Here is a 12,827-nt window from a genome sequence, read left to right as displayed (position 1 = left end):
ATTTATGTAGTCCCTTTCCCTGTTTTTCAGTGCAGAAACTGCCTTTTGTGGTGTGTTACTACACCTTCTGCTGTCTGCTGATACCACCCTACACATTATGGTAAATGTGGGATGGCAAAACAGCCTCTGACAGGCACAGGTATCAGCCACAGAGTTTGCTTTCTGGTAGGCCATCAACACTTGGAAAGATGTTTCCAGCAAGTGCACTGAATTTGTGTGCAGCAGCTCTTCCAAAGGTGACAGCAGGCATGCCACCATGGCCCCTGCATATCTGCCTTACAGTGTGGGGAAAATGGAAATAGGGAGACAAAGGGACCCATGTTATGAATCAGAAGTGCTGGTGCAGCTGGAGAAAGCTACAGTAGCCACAAACCCTCAGCATATGTGAAAACATTGTTTTGTTTTTCTTTTTTATTTTTTTTTTTACAACAAACATATTTAATATGGCCATTTCAAGTTTTACATGAAGCATAAATCAAAGGGAAATAAGTGTACTGGGCACAACACGGACTGTTTTGTAGCTTCTAAATTTCTTAAGTGTTAGGTCATTTTACTTACAAGTTAAATGGCTGTCTGCAAGAGGCCTTGGTTGGTCATAAATTGTCCTTCCAATAATATAAAACACACCATTTGTTTACCACACGTATGCACTTCCAAGCAGATCCAGCAGCTCGTAAAGAACAGAGCCCCTATGTCATCCCTGCAGAGACCACTGCAATAAAGAGCTCTTGCAATGACTCTGTGCTCAGTAAGTGCAATCAGATCCAGCAACAGTAGCTTTTATGGGCTTTTTTCTCCCCTCCAGGAAAACCTGAGATATTAGTGCAATATTAAAGAGCTGTGATGGTTTTACCCAGAGTGGGATCTTACTCCTCCTATGCTCCCACTGGTTTAGGGAGTGGAGTGAGGTTAACACTCACCAAAGAAGGTCAGAATCAGACCTGTTAGGATGGCTTGTTTTCATAAGGGATATGATTGATTAAAAAGAAGGTTAATTGAATATTATGCAGCTGCCACAGTAGTATAAACTCCAAGCTCTGGCTTATAAACAACATTTGTTGCAGAAGGGTTATTACCTGCTTACAATTGGAGCAATGAGCCTTTTGTTCCTTGTTTATTCCAGGATGGTAAAGCAGTGAAAATGCACATGCTGGTACATGACCTCAGGTGGGCTCCTAGGAAATCTTAGCCCAGTTTAAGTAATAAATATGTTCTCACACTGGCAGCGGTGTGCCCTGATTGAACTCTGAAGAGAAACACCAGCTAAAAGCAGCATTTGATCTAGATTAGAAACCTACTTTAAGTGTTTGAAGTAGAAAAGCAGTAGGAGCTGATCTGCGCCTCCAAAGCCTCTTGTCAATAGAAAAGATCTGAACCATTTCCTTTTAATAATATTACTGCATTTTTCTTATGATTTCTGTAGTTCTTGGACAGTACAGATGGCTATGATATTTATCCAGTGGAGTTACAGGCTAACAGGATCACTAACACATTCACTGACTCAACCCTGGATCATGCTGAGGGTGACCAGATTGGTGTAAGAGATCCACAGGAATATGTGATTCACTGGAGAAGGCATCTAAGCTGGCTGCTTGGGATCTCTCTGTAATCAATGTGGAGAGTGACACATGTCTTTCAGAGGAAAAGCTCACTCCATTCCACGTGCCTAAAACATGAGAGATTAATTTCACAAGAGGGATGTGCTTTGAAGAAGCACTGAAGGAACACAAAGTGTTTGTCCCATACATAGGAATCCTGAAGACAGGGTGAGGGTTTGTCCCACAGGTACTGGTTCTACATACCTGACTGTGCCAGTCAGCTCAGGAGGGATCCCACAGAGAGGAAAAGGAGTGCATCCCCTTCAGTTGCTTCTGCAAGAAACTGCTGGCTCATTTGCACCAAGTGTAATCCACTGATTCACTGGCCAACTGCTTTGCTCAGCAGCTTTCATTCCAAACTCATTGCTGTGCCCATGAGGATCACCTGTGAACAGCCTCCTCACCCTCCCTTAAGGCTCTAGCCCTGTGCACACCAACCCACCTCCACAAAAACAAGTTGAAAATCAGTCTCTTGAGTAGCTGAGTAACTCTTGCTGCAGCCAAATTAAATCTTTTTCATCGAGGAGCTGGATGAGATTCTAACTAGATCACAACTGATGTATCTATTAGTCGCTCACCCAATAATTGCCTCCCATCACATACATAATGCACAGATTAATTTCTCCTTTCTCCAAACCCAATATTCAATTTGCCACTGTCATGGCTCATCACAGCTCTGCTAATCTGTCCTATTTCTGTCTCATTTTGGACAATGACCAAGTCAGTCAACAAGTTATTTTTATGATAAATCTTCTGGTTGACAAATTTGTCCAGCCCTTGCTCTGGCCCCTTCTCCTGTAAGACCCCTGCTGCACTACTGTCCTTCGAATCAGCTCTGCCAAAAGGCAGTGAAGGACACCTGGGCAGCAGGACTGTGCTTGCAGCACACACTGACCTTGCTGCCTCTCTTTCTGCCACCTCCATCTCATTGCTAAGTGGAAGCTCTCTTCAAGCCAAGACCATTCCACATCTGTGCTGTATCACACACCTGCCCTACCAGCTCTTTACCACCTAAGCACCACCAGAGTCCAATTGTGCTGGTGTACTGAGCACAGGCCAAGACCAACCACCATTTGCCAATAAAAAGAAATAACAACAGACACAATGAGTTATGAAAAAAAAATTACTTTTTAATGTACAAAAGGTTTATATACAGGTTCAGCATGTTACCTCCATTCTTATGATGTAGAAAACAGCTAAAAATGTTCTTAAGATATAAATTTGACAGAACAATTCACCTACAGTACTTTTAGTAATGATGTCTTCTATACATAATATATACAGTGCTGGAAAGATTATTATAATACTTTTTCAGTAAAGGAAGGAAGACCACCACTGGAAAGTCCAAAAAATCTCAAGTCATTGGAGATTTGGTTTTGCTTCTGTATTTGAACTTTTGCTAATGAGATATCTTTGAGGAAGGACTCAGGAGCCATCGTTGGCCTTTGCAGCTGTTAAAAAAGTCAGATTAGCAATCAAAGGACACACGAAACCCTGATCCATCTCAGCACAAGGGATGCCCAGTTATACTCCAAGCATCCAGGACAACATACAATGTCCTAGAACATGTACTGCCCTCTTTTCATAAATGCAAAGGCAAGGGCAAGGTCAGTAACTGCAGGAGAATATATACAGCAGACTATAAAACAATCCCTTTAAACACAACTTTCACAGGAGACACAAATAAACAGCCAGGCACCTTGCTTTGCTCCCCTGTCCTCATGCACCCTGGACATCAGCAGGAGTCACTGAGGGGTGAAGGGCAGGGCTGAGAGCACCCTGTGTGCACCCTCTGCATTTGGGATGAGGATGGATGAGACTGCAGGATGCTGAGCAGCACCTCCCTGCACCAGCTGTGCCCAGGGCTACCTGGCAGCAAAGCTGTCGTGATCCACCAGTGCCAAGCACAGCTCCTGCCTGTCTGAGATCACAGAGTTTGCCTGGAGGTAGCACGTGGCATTTTCACGTCAGCCCCTGGTCCTACTGGGAGGACTGACCCTGACATCAGCTTGTGCAAAAGGAAAGCAAAGATGCCAGAAAACACTTTTATAGAGCTGTCCTGGTCCTGTGCAGGGATCAGGTGCAAATGAGAACATCACACTGATACAACAGGGAGATGGGAAGGAAAGAGTGAAGCTCTACAGATGCTTACTCAGTCCAGCTGGAAGAACCTGGGGGGGATGTCACACTTGTTCCCTGCCCTTCAACAAATGGGGTACAAAGTATTTGAGGCTATGAGAGCAGGATGAGAGGAATTGTCCTTGTCCAACACAGTCTGACATTAGGAAAGGCTTCCTCCCAAGTACGTGCACCCCACTGCTTCTACCCTTTTGTCTAACAACAGCAAAAATAAATAATGCAACAAAGATCAACTTACTGGCAGGTGGGACTGTCCTGGAAACAGCTGATCACTACTACAAGCAGTTATATTCTGGTGGAGAATTTGGCTTTGGGAGGCCCTGCTCCTCCTAACTCCTCCCAGTGATGCTTCCAAGAGATTCTCACTGACCAAGCTACTCTGACTCAAATACTTGTTTTGAGACTATACACACTGAGTGCTGCAGGTGCAGTCTGCTAGTGCAGGTGCTGCAGGATGCAGGTGCAGTCTGCTAGTCAAATGAACAACTCAGGTTGACTGTGATACATTTTTTGGATACAGCAGTTTTTTTCACACTGTGGGACATGTTAAGCTAGCACTGGGTGCATGCCAACAAGCCTAATAGTGGGGCAGCGTGTTTTGGCTTATTCTTGGCCACACATCAGTGCAGCAAGGTGCCTGTTGGGCACATGGAGCCCAGGCAGAACCCTGCATTGAGCACATGACACAGACAAACCCTGGCAGATTAACCTGTTCCCCCAATGCTGCCACAGTGCACACTGTGCTGGAACGACTGTAAACTCTATCACCATCACTTGTTTATGTGAGCACCTCATTATGGAAAACCCACCAGAGAGTGAAGCTGCTGCAAAGCTGCACAGGATACAGTAATGTGTGCTCCAGCACTCTGACATTAAAGATGCATGTGGGGCACTTGCAGAAAGTCACTGTGTTCAGAAGGTGCAAAGTTATGCATGTGTGTCAGTCTGCACGCCAGAGCCTTCCTGCCACGGGGGATTATTTCCCAGTGATTGCTGTTCCCAGACCTCTGCTCCACTCTGCACATGATATAAACCACGTTGTAAACACATCTGATCAAAGTGTGCATTCACCTTTTATGTGTCTCATCAATGTGTCTTTCCAATGTTTTCTCAGAAACACCACTATGTTTTTATAAATGTACATTTTATATACGCTTCTGACAATACACTATATTTGATTTTTAAAGGAAGAGAGGCCTTGGCTACTTAACAAGAAAGCATGGTAAGGCACTTTGCTGAGAAGCCATTTGGAAACATTGCTCTTTGCAAGGTACAAAGGTATTTACTGTATAAAACAATACTGCTGGCAGAGGGCTTGTTTGGAGACGTTAACTAAACCCTACTCTCATCAGAGCAGAATACATAGTATGGCTTTTATTCTAACCAAAACCGCATCCTCCCATTTCTTTCTGGGGCGGGCTGAAAACGGAATTTTTTTGCAACTGTAACTGACGGAAAATGATGGGGAGTGCTATTTACAGGGCTTCCCGGAAGGGAGGGTTTCATCTCTAACCACCCTCATGCTGTCTCCTAGCTTGGTGGTGATTCCCTTCAGTGCTCCGGGAAACCAAGCCCAAAAAATAATACTAGAGGTGCACCCTTGTGGTACTGAACTGCCTGCATATAGTTTACATAATTCTGTACACAGATTTTTAAAATTTTCAATTTGAAATCCTTTAACGTATTTAACACTTATAAAAAACCCTACTCTATTGAAACAGATTATTTTTGAAAAGCACATTCATACAGCTGCTTCACGCAGAGCCCCTTGGATAGCACCAAGGCTTTGTGCTTTACCATTACGACATCATGTTTAGAAATTTACTCTCTTCTGCCAGCGTGGTTAGCATGGAGCTCATATCACCTATTGCCATATTGCTTATCCCTGCAGGTATGGTGGGCAGTGTCAGAGAGTTTCGTGGAGTTGTCAGGCGAGAGGAGTTCTGGGAGAGGTTCTGCAGGATGCTGGGGCTCAGGGTTCCCGACATCAGGCTCGAATGGTCCCCATCGTCCATGATGGCATCAAAATCTATCTGGGGCGGCTCAAGACCTTGAGAGTCCACTGTGCTGGACACCTGGTTTGTTCCTGGGGAAGGCAGAGTGGCTGGCTTGCTGCTCTGTGAGCACTGCTGCTGCCTGACCCGACAGTCCGCGTGGTTATCGAAGCCGTTGTTCTGCTCGTACATGTGGATCTGGCCGTAATAGTACATCAGGCTGCTGTCCCTCGCGCCGTCTGCGCACGGCTGGGCTGGCGCCAGCAGCATGTCGCTGGCTCTTTTATGCATGGCCTCCGTGGTCTCCTGGCCAGGGCTGATGGTGGTGGTGGGATGGGGAGTTCTCATGTAGCCCAGCTGCTGGGCGGTGCGGACCCCGCGGGGTCTGCTGCCCGGGTTTGGCTCCGGGGGAGGACGAGGCTGGATCATGCCAGGCGGATACGCCTGCGCAGCTGAACTCATCACGCTCTGCTGAGGCTCAAAACTGGGCTGATTGGAGGTCATGATGGGCTGAGGAAAGGTCTCCTGAGCCACGGGGAAGTTCAGGTGGCTTGGCTGAGATGAGTAGTTCTGCTGACTCGGTTCGTGCATGACCTGTCCCAGCACTGCGCGCTCACTGTTGCTCCTGACCATCAAAGAAGGGTCAGTCGCCATGTCCATCTGCTGAGGGTGAAGGTGGGGTCCAGACTTTGCTGCCATGTTGCTGCAATTAGGAGAGATCTGATTTGGATTGCCACTGATTGCACTGGGGCTCAGCATCTGATGTGGTTGGTTATACCCTGTGTGCAAGCCCATGTCGGGGTTCATGCTGGGACCCAGGCTCATGGGCTGCTGCCGCAGCTGCATGCAGTTTAGCCTCTGCCCATCCATGCCCACGTTTCTCTGCATAAAGCTCTGCTGTGTTGTGTTCATGCTGTTGTCTGGTAGCTGCATCTGCTGCTGGTTATAGTTCTGGTACTGACCAAAGTTCTGCTTCTGCTGGACCACCGCTAAGTTCCCTTGTGAAAACTGCTGCTTTGACTGATTGGACATGATATCAACTGTGCCCGAGCTGACTTCATTCCACTGGACAGGCATGTTATTTTTATTCATGTCTGAAGAAGTATCAAAACTCATGGAACACTCTGACATCATGGGTCCCAAGTGGCTCATGCTTGCCTCAGCCACCGCCATCCTCCGCTGGCTGGGCAAGGCTGGAGGCTGCAGCTTCCCACTTCCTTGGAAGTTCTGCATCTCATTGCTGTACCCCATGGAAGTGCTCTCGGCCACCGTCCCATTGCTCTGGGATTTGATGTACTGTACCACATCATCTGGCAGCACAATGTCATCGTCTCCAATGGGCACGTCTGTCTCCCCAGGCATGGCTTCCATGGCGATGTTTTCACTGATGCTCAGGGGTCGGGGCGAGTAGGAGTGGCGGGGCAGGCTCCCATCCGAGCGCCCGTAGCTCTGGAGACCAAAATTCCTCCTGTCTGTGGGGTGTGGGGAATGGAAGGGGTTCACACTGTTGGTGCTGTTGAAGCGCTGGACTCGTGGGAGAGCCGGGGGGTCTCCGGGAGGTCTCCTCACGGGGTCGCTTGCCCGTCTCGTGCAGTTGCCCTGCACCTCATGGGGAAACGCTGGAGCTGCTGGGTAGCCATAGGTGTTTCCATCGCTGCAGCGCCTGGGGCCTGGCGGGAGGCGGATGGAGGGCAAGGTGGGGTCTGGCCCATCCATAAGTGAGATCCTGTTCTTCAGGGTCATCCTCTCCATGTTTGGCAGGGGAGTGGGAGGAGGGCCCCCTGTGGCAGCAGCATACTTGGCCTTCAGCCTGTAGTGCTGAGCCGGCGTGAGGTTCAGCAGCCCCGGCATGCCGCTGCACTGGCTGGCCTCGCTGGAGCGGCGGGAGGCGTCCGTGGAGATGGGGTCGTAGGAGTCAGCGGAGCTGGTGTTGTTGGGCCGGTGCCCCAGGTGCGAGGCCTCGCTGGAGCGGCGGCTGGAGAAGTACGGGGAGATCCCCGAGGACCTGCGGCTGACGGTGTAGGCAGAGCTGACGGTGCTCGTGGTGCTGTCACGGCGCTCGTGGAGCTGGTTCAGCATCGTCACCTCGTTGACAGACAGCTCCATTATTCTGGGGTTAGGCAGCATAGCAGAAGAACCACCACTGTTTTCTAGAACAGAGCCTGAAAGAAAGGTTGCAGGGAAGGAAAAGGGTTGATTAGCTGAGCAATTTCACTTTGAAGTGCTCTAGCTGTCAGAATATAGACCCGCAAAGTCACCTCCAAATATTTCATACGAGTGGTAGTGAATTCCAAGTTTCATTTCTAGCTCTATGTTCATGCTAGAAGTCTGGGGAGAGAAGTTAAGAAGTCCCTGCTGGAGAGTGTTTGTAACATGCACACCCCTTATACTCAACCTCTGGGGAAATGTCTCCACATGGGTTTCCCTCAGTAGGAATAGGTAAGACTGGTGTGAACAGTGCCTCAGGGACAGCACCAAGCTACACCCATAGCTACTCTCTGGGACAGGTGCACAGCAGCCAGGGAGAGCAGGCTGAGAGCCCAAAGGCTGACATTCAAGGGCTCTTCCAAGAGGAACCCAAGAAGCTCTGAGATCTAGTATAACCCAGGCACTACGCCTTTGGATTTCTTGGCCAAGTTAGAGGATCTTTACACGGTTCAAAAAGATGCTTTTACCAAGAATCACCAGCCAATGGGAAACGACTATATGAAGCTGGAGGCAATAGCCAGGAGCTTCTGAGTGACAAAAGGCCTGTCAGAGCAAGATTATGGAGGGAGGTCTTGTCTGGATTGCTGCTGTGCTCCAGTAGTCTCCCAGGAAGCACATGAGCCCTTGGGGAACTGTTACTGCTGAAAGAAGTCCAAGCAGTCTTGCAGCTGTAACTGGGACATTGAGGACAGCTGTGTCTGGGCTCTGGGCAAGCTCAGAAACAAGGACACCAACACCTCTGTCTCCCTTCATAGGTCTGTAGAACTGAGCACCTGGGTTTCTCTTGCACATCACCAGATGGCTGTGTTTACACTGAAGCTGTCCATGTTACCTGACATCTTTATCTATCAAAGCATGACTCAGAGGCAATAAGAAATGATCCTCATTCCTCCAGGGCAGACTCTTGGTTATGAAACCAGAGTCAAACTCTGGAAGGCTCCTACAGGACATGGTCCACTCCCAGGGCTTACCATTTCCTGAGATGGGAGGCAGCTTGGTGTTTCTGGCTTGTGGAGCTGGGCTCACCCATGAGCAGGAATCCTTAACTGTCTTGAGTTTCTCTTTCTTGAGCTGTTCAAGCCGTTGCATGGTTGTCATGTGTTTCCTTAGCTGCAGGCTGACTGCTGAGTTACCAGATGAGACGGTTGAGTCCACGACAGGAGCGTTGTCATCCAACGCCGTCAGATCTCCCAGACTTCCCCCGCTGTGCATGTTCATTTCTACTCCACTGTCATTGTTGTTGGTGCTGCCAAGGGGTGATGGCTCACTGCTGCATGATGACTGGCCACCAGGACTGGACTGACACATCTTGGGGAGGGAAAAGAGGAAAAGGAGTTGAGCAGGTGAAAACATGGATGGAAAGACATCAGGAGCCCAACATCCCCAGTGTTAGTCCTGGAGGCTAGGAAAGTTCCTATCCTAGGCTCTCTCTTGTCTTGTTACCCCTTCCTGCTGCAGGATCTCAGCTCTTCCAAAAGTCAGGTGCCTCTTCCCTGTGAGGGGAGGATGGGACAGCATCTCACAGCTGGAAAAACCACGGTGATTCAACTGCAAGATGGAGAGAAACCAAATGCTCTTCCTTCAAAAGAAGGACAGATGTTTCTCGAAGAAAAGCAGCACATCACCTGGTTGTGCAAGGTCTATTGCAGCAAACACTGGCTTATCTAACATGGGATCAAAGCTTAAGTATTTCAGACACAAGGTACTTCTGTCTTTAAAACACCCTAACATATAATTAGGTTAGCTGACAAACTTCCCCGCCAGATAAAAACCCGGTTCACTGTTTGCAAACTCCCACTTGCAGATAAGGCAGATAAGCACCATAAATATTTATTTTATTTACATTAGGAATGTAAACTACTCACATTGAGTAGTTTATTTGCAGCAGACACTAAATGGTCTGAACTTGCTCTGCTGCTGCTACCAAACAGGATGCCTGACTTTTCTGCTCCAGGCCTGTGCTCCAGAAAAAATGGGAGTGCTGAAAAGGCAAAGTATTCTGCCCTGGGCCAAGGTGGGAATGCTGAATGCTGCAGTGTTTTTACTTTACTCCATAGCAGCCCCCATGGGCAGGGTTGACTGGCTCTGATTGCCCTTCAGCCCAGATGACAGAGATTGCAATCCCAAGATTTAATGGAAAGTTGTGATGATGGGCGAAAAGTGGCAAAGGGAATCCTTGGGCACTGCATCCTTCCCCTTTCTGCACTCAAACAGATTTCTCCTATCCCTCCCCACTGCCCCACATACTTCCACTTCCACCCTGCAAGAGATAAATGGGGACAGAGATCTGCAGGAGAGCATGCTTTCTACAGCTATTTTAATACAAAGGATTTCTTTGCTCACCTTAGTACCGACTGTCCTTAGGAAGGTAGAGTAAGGAAGGGTAAGTGGGAATAAAGAACAGGTTGTTAGGACAAAGACAGCATAAACAAAAAAGACCAGGTTAGTAAAAGGAGGAAGAGAGGGAAATGCAGAATACAGCACAAATTACCAACAGATCCCCCATTCCCATACCCCATCTTCCCTGCCTTCCCTCTTCAGGGGAACAAATAAAAGCTCCTAGGAGAGACTTTCTACCTGCTTCCATGGGTTTGGGTTGACACACAAATAGTGTTGAAACAAGGAGTCTGGGAATGATGGGAACCAGTGAGGCATCCCACCCCTCCCACCACCCCAACCTTAACCCCAGAACGTGGATGTGGACCCAGCAGATGAGATGCCACCTGTCAGATGTGCCCAAGTGGAGTATGCAGACCCAGAGTCCTGCTGCCAGTGAGATGGCTTGGCTGGAACCCTGGGAGCACAGAGGGCTAGGAAAATAAGCCCATACCTTCAGGAGAAGCAGGGTGGGGAGCTGTAACTGTGTCAGTGTTCATAGGAAAAAACCAATAAAACACATGGAGAAGAATATTGGAGAAAGGTCATTCTGTCCAGTGGTTCTCACACTCAGCTTTTGTAACACAGTACAGAACCTCATCACAGGAAACTGTTTCTTTAGTCAATTAGAGACATTCTGGATGTGTAAATACTGAATTTTTTCCTAACTGAAACATGCTGCTCATTAGTAATTTGTCCAACAACACATCCCCTAACCACTCTGAGAAAATCTTTGTAGCTCTCTTTGTAGCTTTCACACTAATAACAACCTTTTAGCCTGGATTCAAATCAAGAAAATATATATTTTGGAGCTCAAAGTCCTTTTCGCTCAAGTGAGAAGTCTGGGGAGTATGTAAACACTTCTTTGCAGGTGAAGGTCTTCTCTTCTGTGTCCAGCCCATACCCTGTCCCACTTTGAGCTGGTGCAGCAGACCAGAACTTTGGGTACAAAAGTGAAAAGAAATATCAAAAGGCAAAAGCAATTTGTGTGTTGCAAGGCTCCACCTCCTCCTCCATCCTGGATGGGGTGGAAGAGGTTTGATGTGTTTGAAACCACCACTATACACAACTCCTTAGTACCACTGACCACACTACTGCCAGTTGTGGAGCTGCTGTAATGGACAGAAAGCTGATAAATGGTCTTTGCTTCAAGTGCTGGAGCCGTAAAGCCTGATCATGGTTGAGTGACAGCCTGTACTCTGTGGAATAAACATGCTCCTATGTTTATATCTAATTTCACTCCCCTGCCCCATCATCCTGCAGCAATTTTCTATGGGAGCTGGGATTCACGTACTGAATTTCTGTATTCCTGAGTAATCTGCTCTAGCCAACCTTGACTGATCAGGGAGGTGGGACTAGGTGATCCCAAGAGGTCCCTGACAACTCCAGTGATTTTGTGCTTCTGTGTATGGTGGACAGAATCAAGGAATTGAACTTGCTTTAAGATACTCAACAAAAATAAAACATCTAGTTTTATCTCCACAGGCTTTATCAAACAGCAGCAGACTAGAAAGAAAAGGAGTGAAGGGTGCAGGGGGGAGGAGAAAAGGGACTGCTTAAGCCAGGACCTTTGCTTCAAGAAGCGTTCATCCATTTGTGCCCTGTGGTCATAAACTGGTGAGGTAGGTAAAGCTCATTTGACCACAACACTCTAGGGTTTTACCCACTTTCACAGCACAGGAATGCCAAGCTCAGCAATGGCCCCCATGACTACAAGGGCAGGAATTTATGACGCTGGGTAGGAAGGTACAAAATGTACTGGACTGTGCCCTGACCTGCAGTTTCATTTCTGGACTTGAACTCTAGGGGTGAAGGGCACCTGCCCAGAGACGTAAATGGAACACAAAAGCTTCATGCCACTGCATCAGAGAGATCAGGACCACGCAATCTCTGCCAAAAGCAACTGCTCTTACCACAGAATTCTCTGTTTTTATCGTTTTGACTTGTAAGCAATCCTCCATGCTCCTCGTGGTGCTGTTGGCCTCGGGGCTCTCCTCGGGCCCCTTGCTGCTCTGCTTGGCGCTGGCCTCGTTGTCCCCGTTCTCCCTGAGGGGAGGTGGCCTCGGGTGGACGTCATTGCGCTGCTTCTTGGTGACGTGGGCGTCGGGGCCGTGCACCGTCTTGACGTGTTTCCTGAGCGAGCTGGGGTCTGTGTAGCGCTTCGTGCAGCCCGGGATCTTACACACGTATGGCTTCTGGCAACACAAGCAAACCCTGGGTTATATTTAGAACCAGCCCAAATATTCCAGGTGCAGCCTACGGGCCAAGGAAATACAATGAGCGTAGCAGCAGCAAAAGGCAGAGCATCTGCTCCGCAGGACTCTGCAAGACTGAGATATGGAAGATGTGATATATGGGCTGCTGCTGATCCACACAGACTTGGCTGGTCATTTCATGTTGGCTAAACTTCTTGTTTTCAGTTTCTGGATCAAAAGACATCTAAGAATTCATGAAATATTTTCCTAGTATTACTTTCCCATGTATGTATTTGCTCGGGTGGCCACAGGAATGT

The 12,827-nt window shown here is 48.0% G+C and overlaps 1 protein-coding gene across 1 annotated transcript in view; it reads right to left on the bottom strand.

The window, feature by feature from the left end:
- Positions 1-2,713: 2,713 nt before the first annotated feature.
- Positions 2,714-12,827, bottom strand: part of GLI2 (GLI family zinc finger 2) — a 188,850-nt gene continuing 178,736 nt past the window's right edge. Inside the window, exons 12-14 of the mRNA XM_056496726.1 lie at positions 12,229-12,510; positions 8,911-9,247; positions 2,714-7,893 (exon numbers count right to left, since the gene is read on the bottom strand). Coding sequence (XP_056352701.1) covers positions 5,537-7,893; positions 8,911-9,247; positions 12,229-12,510 — 2,976 coding nt within the window. The 3' untranslated portion in view covers positions 2,714-5,536. The remainder of the gene's footprint in view (positions 7,894-8,910; positions 9,248-12,228; positions 12,511-12,827) is intronic.

Source organism: Oenanthe melanoleuca, chromosome 7 (genome assembly GCF_029582105.1).
Source record: "Oenanthe melanoleuca isolate GR-GAL-2019-014 chromosome 7, OMel1.0, whole genome shotgun sequence".
NCBI lineage: Eukaryota > Metazoa > Chordata > Aves > Passeriformes > Muscicapidae > Oenanthe > Oenanthe melanoleuca.
Note: the sequence above shows the minus strand (reverse complement) of the source record. Positions and strands in the feature narration are given on the sequence as shown.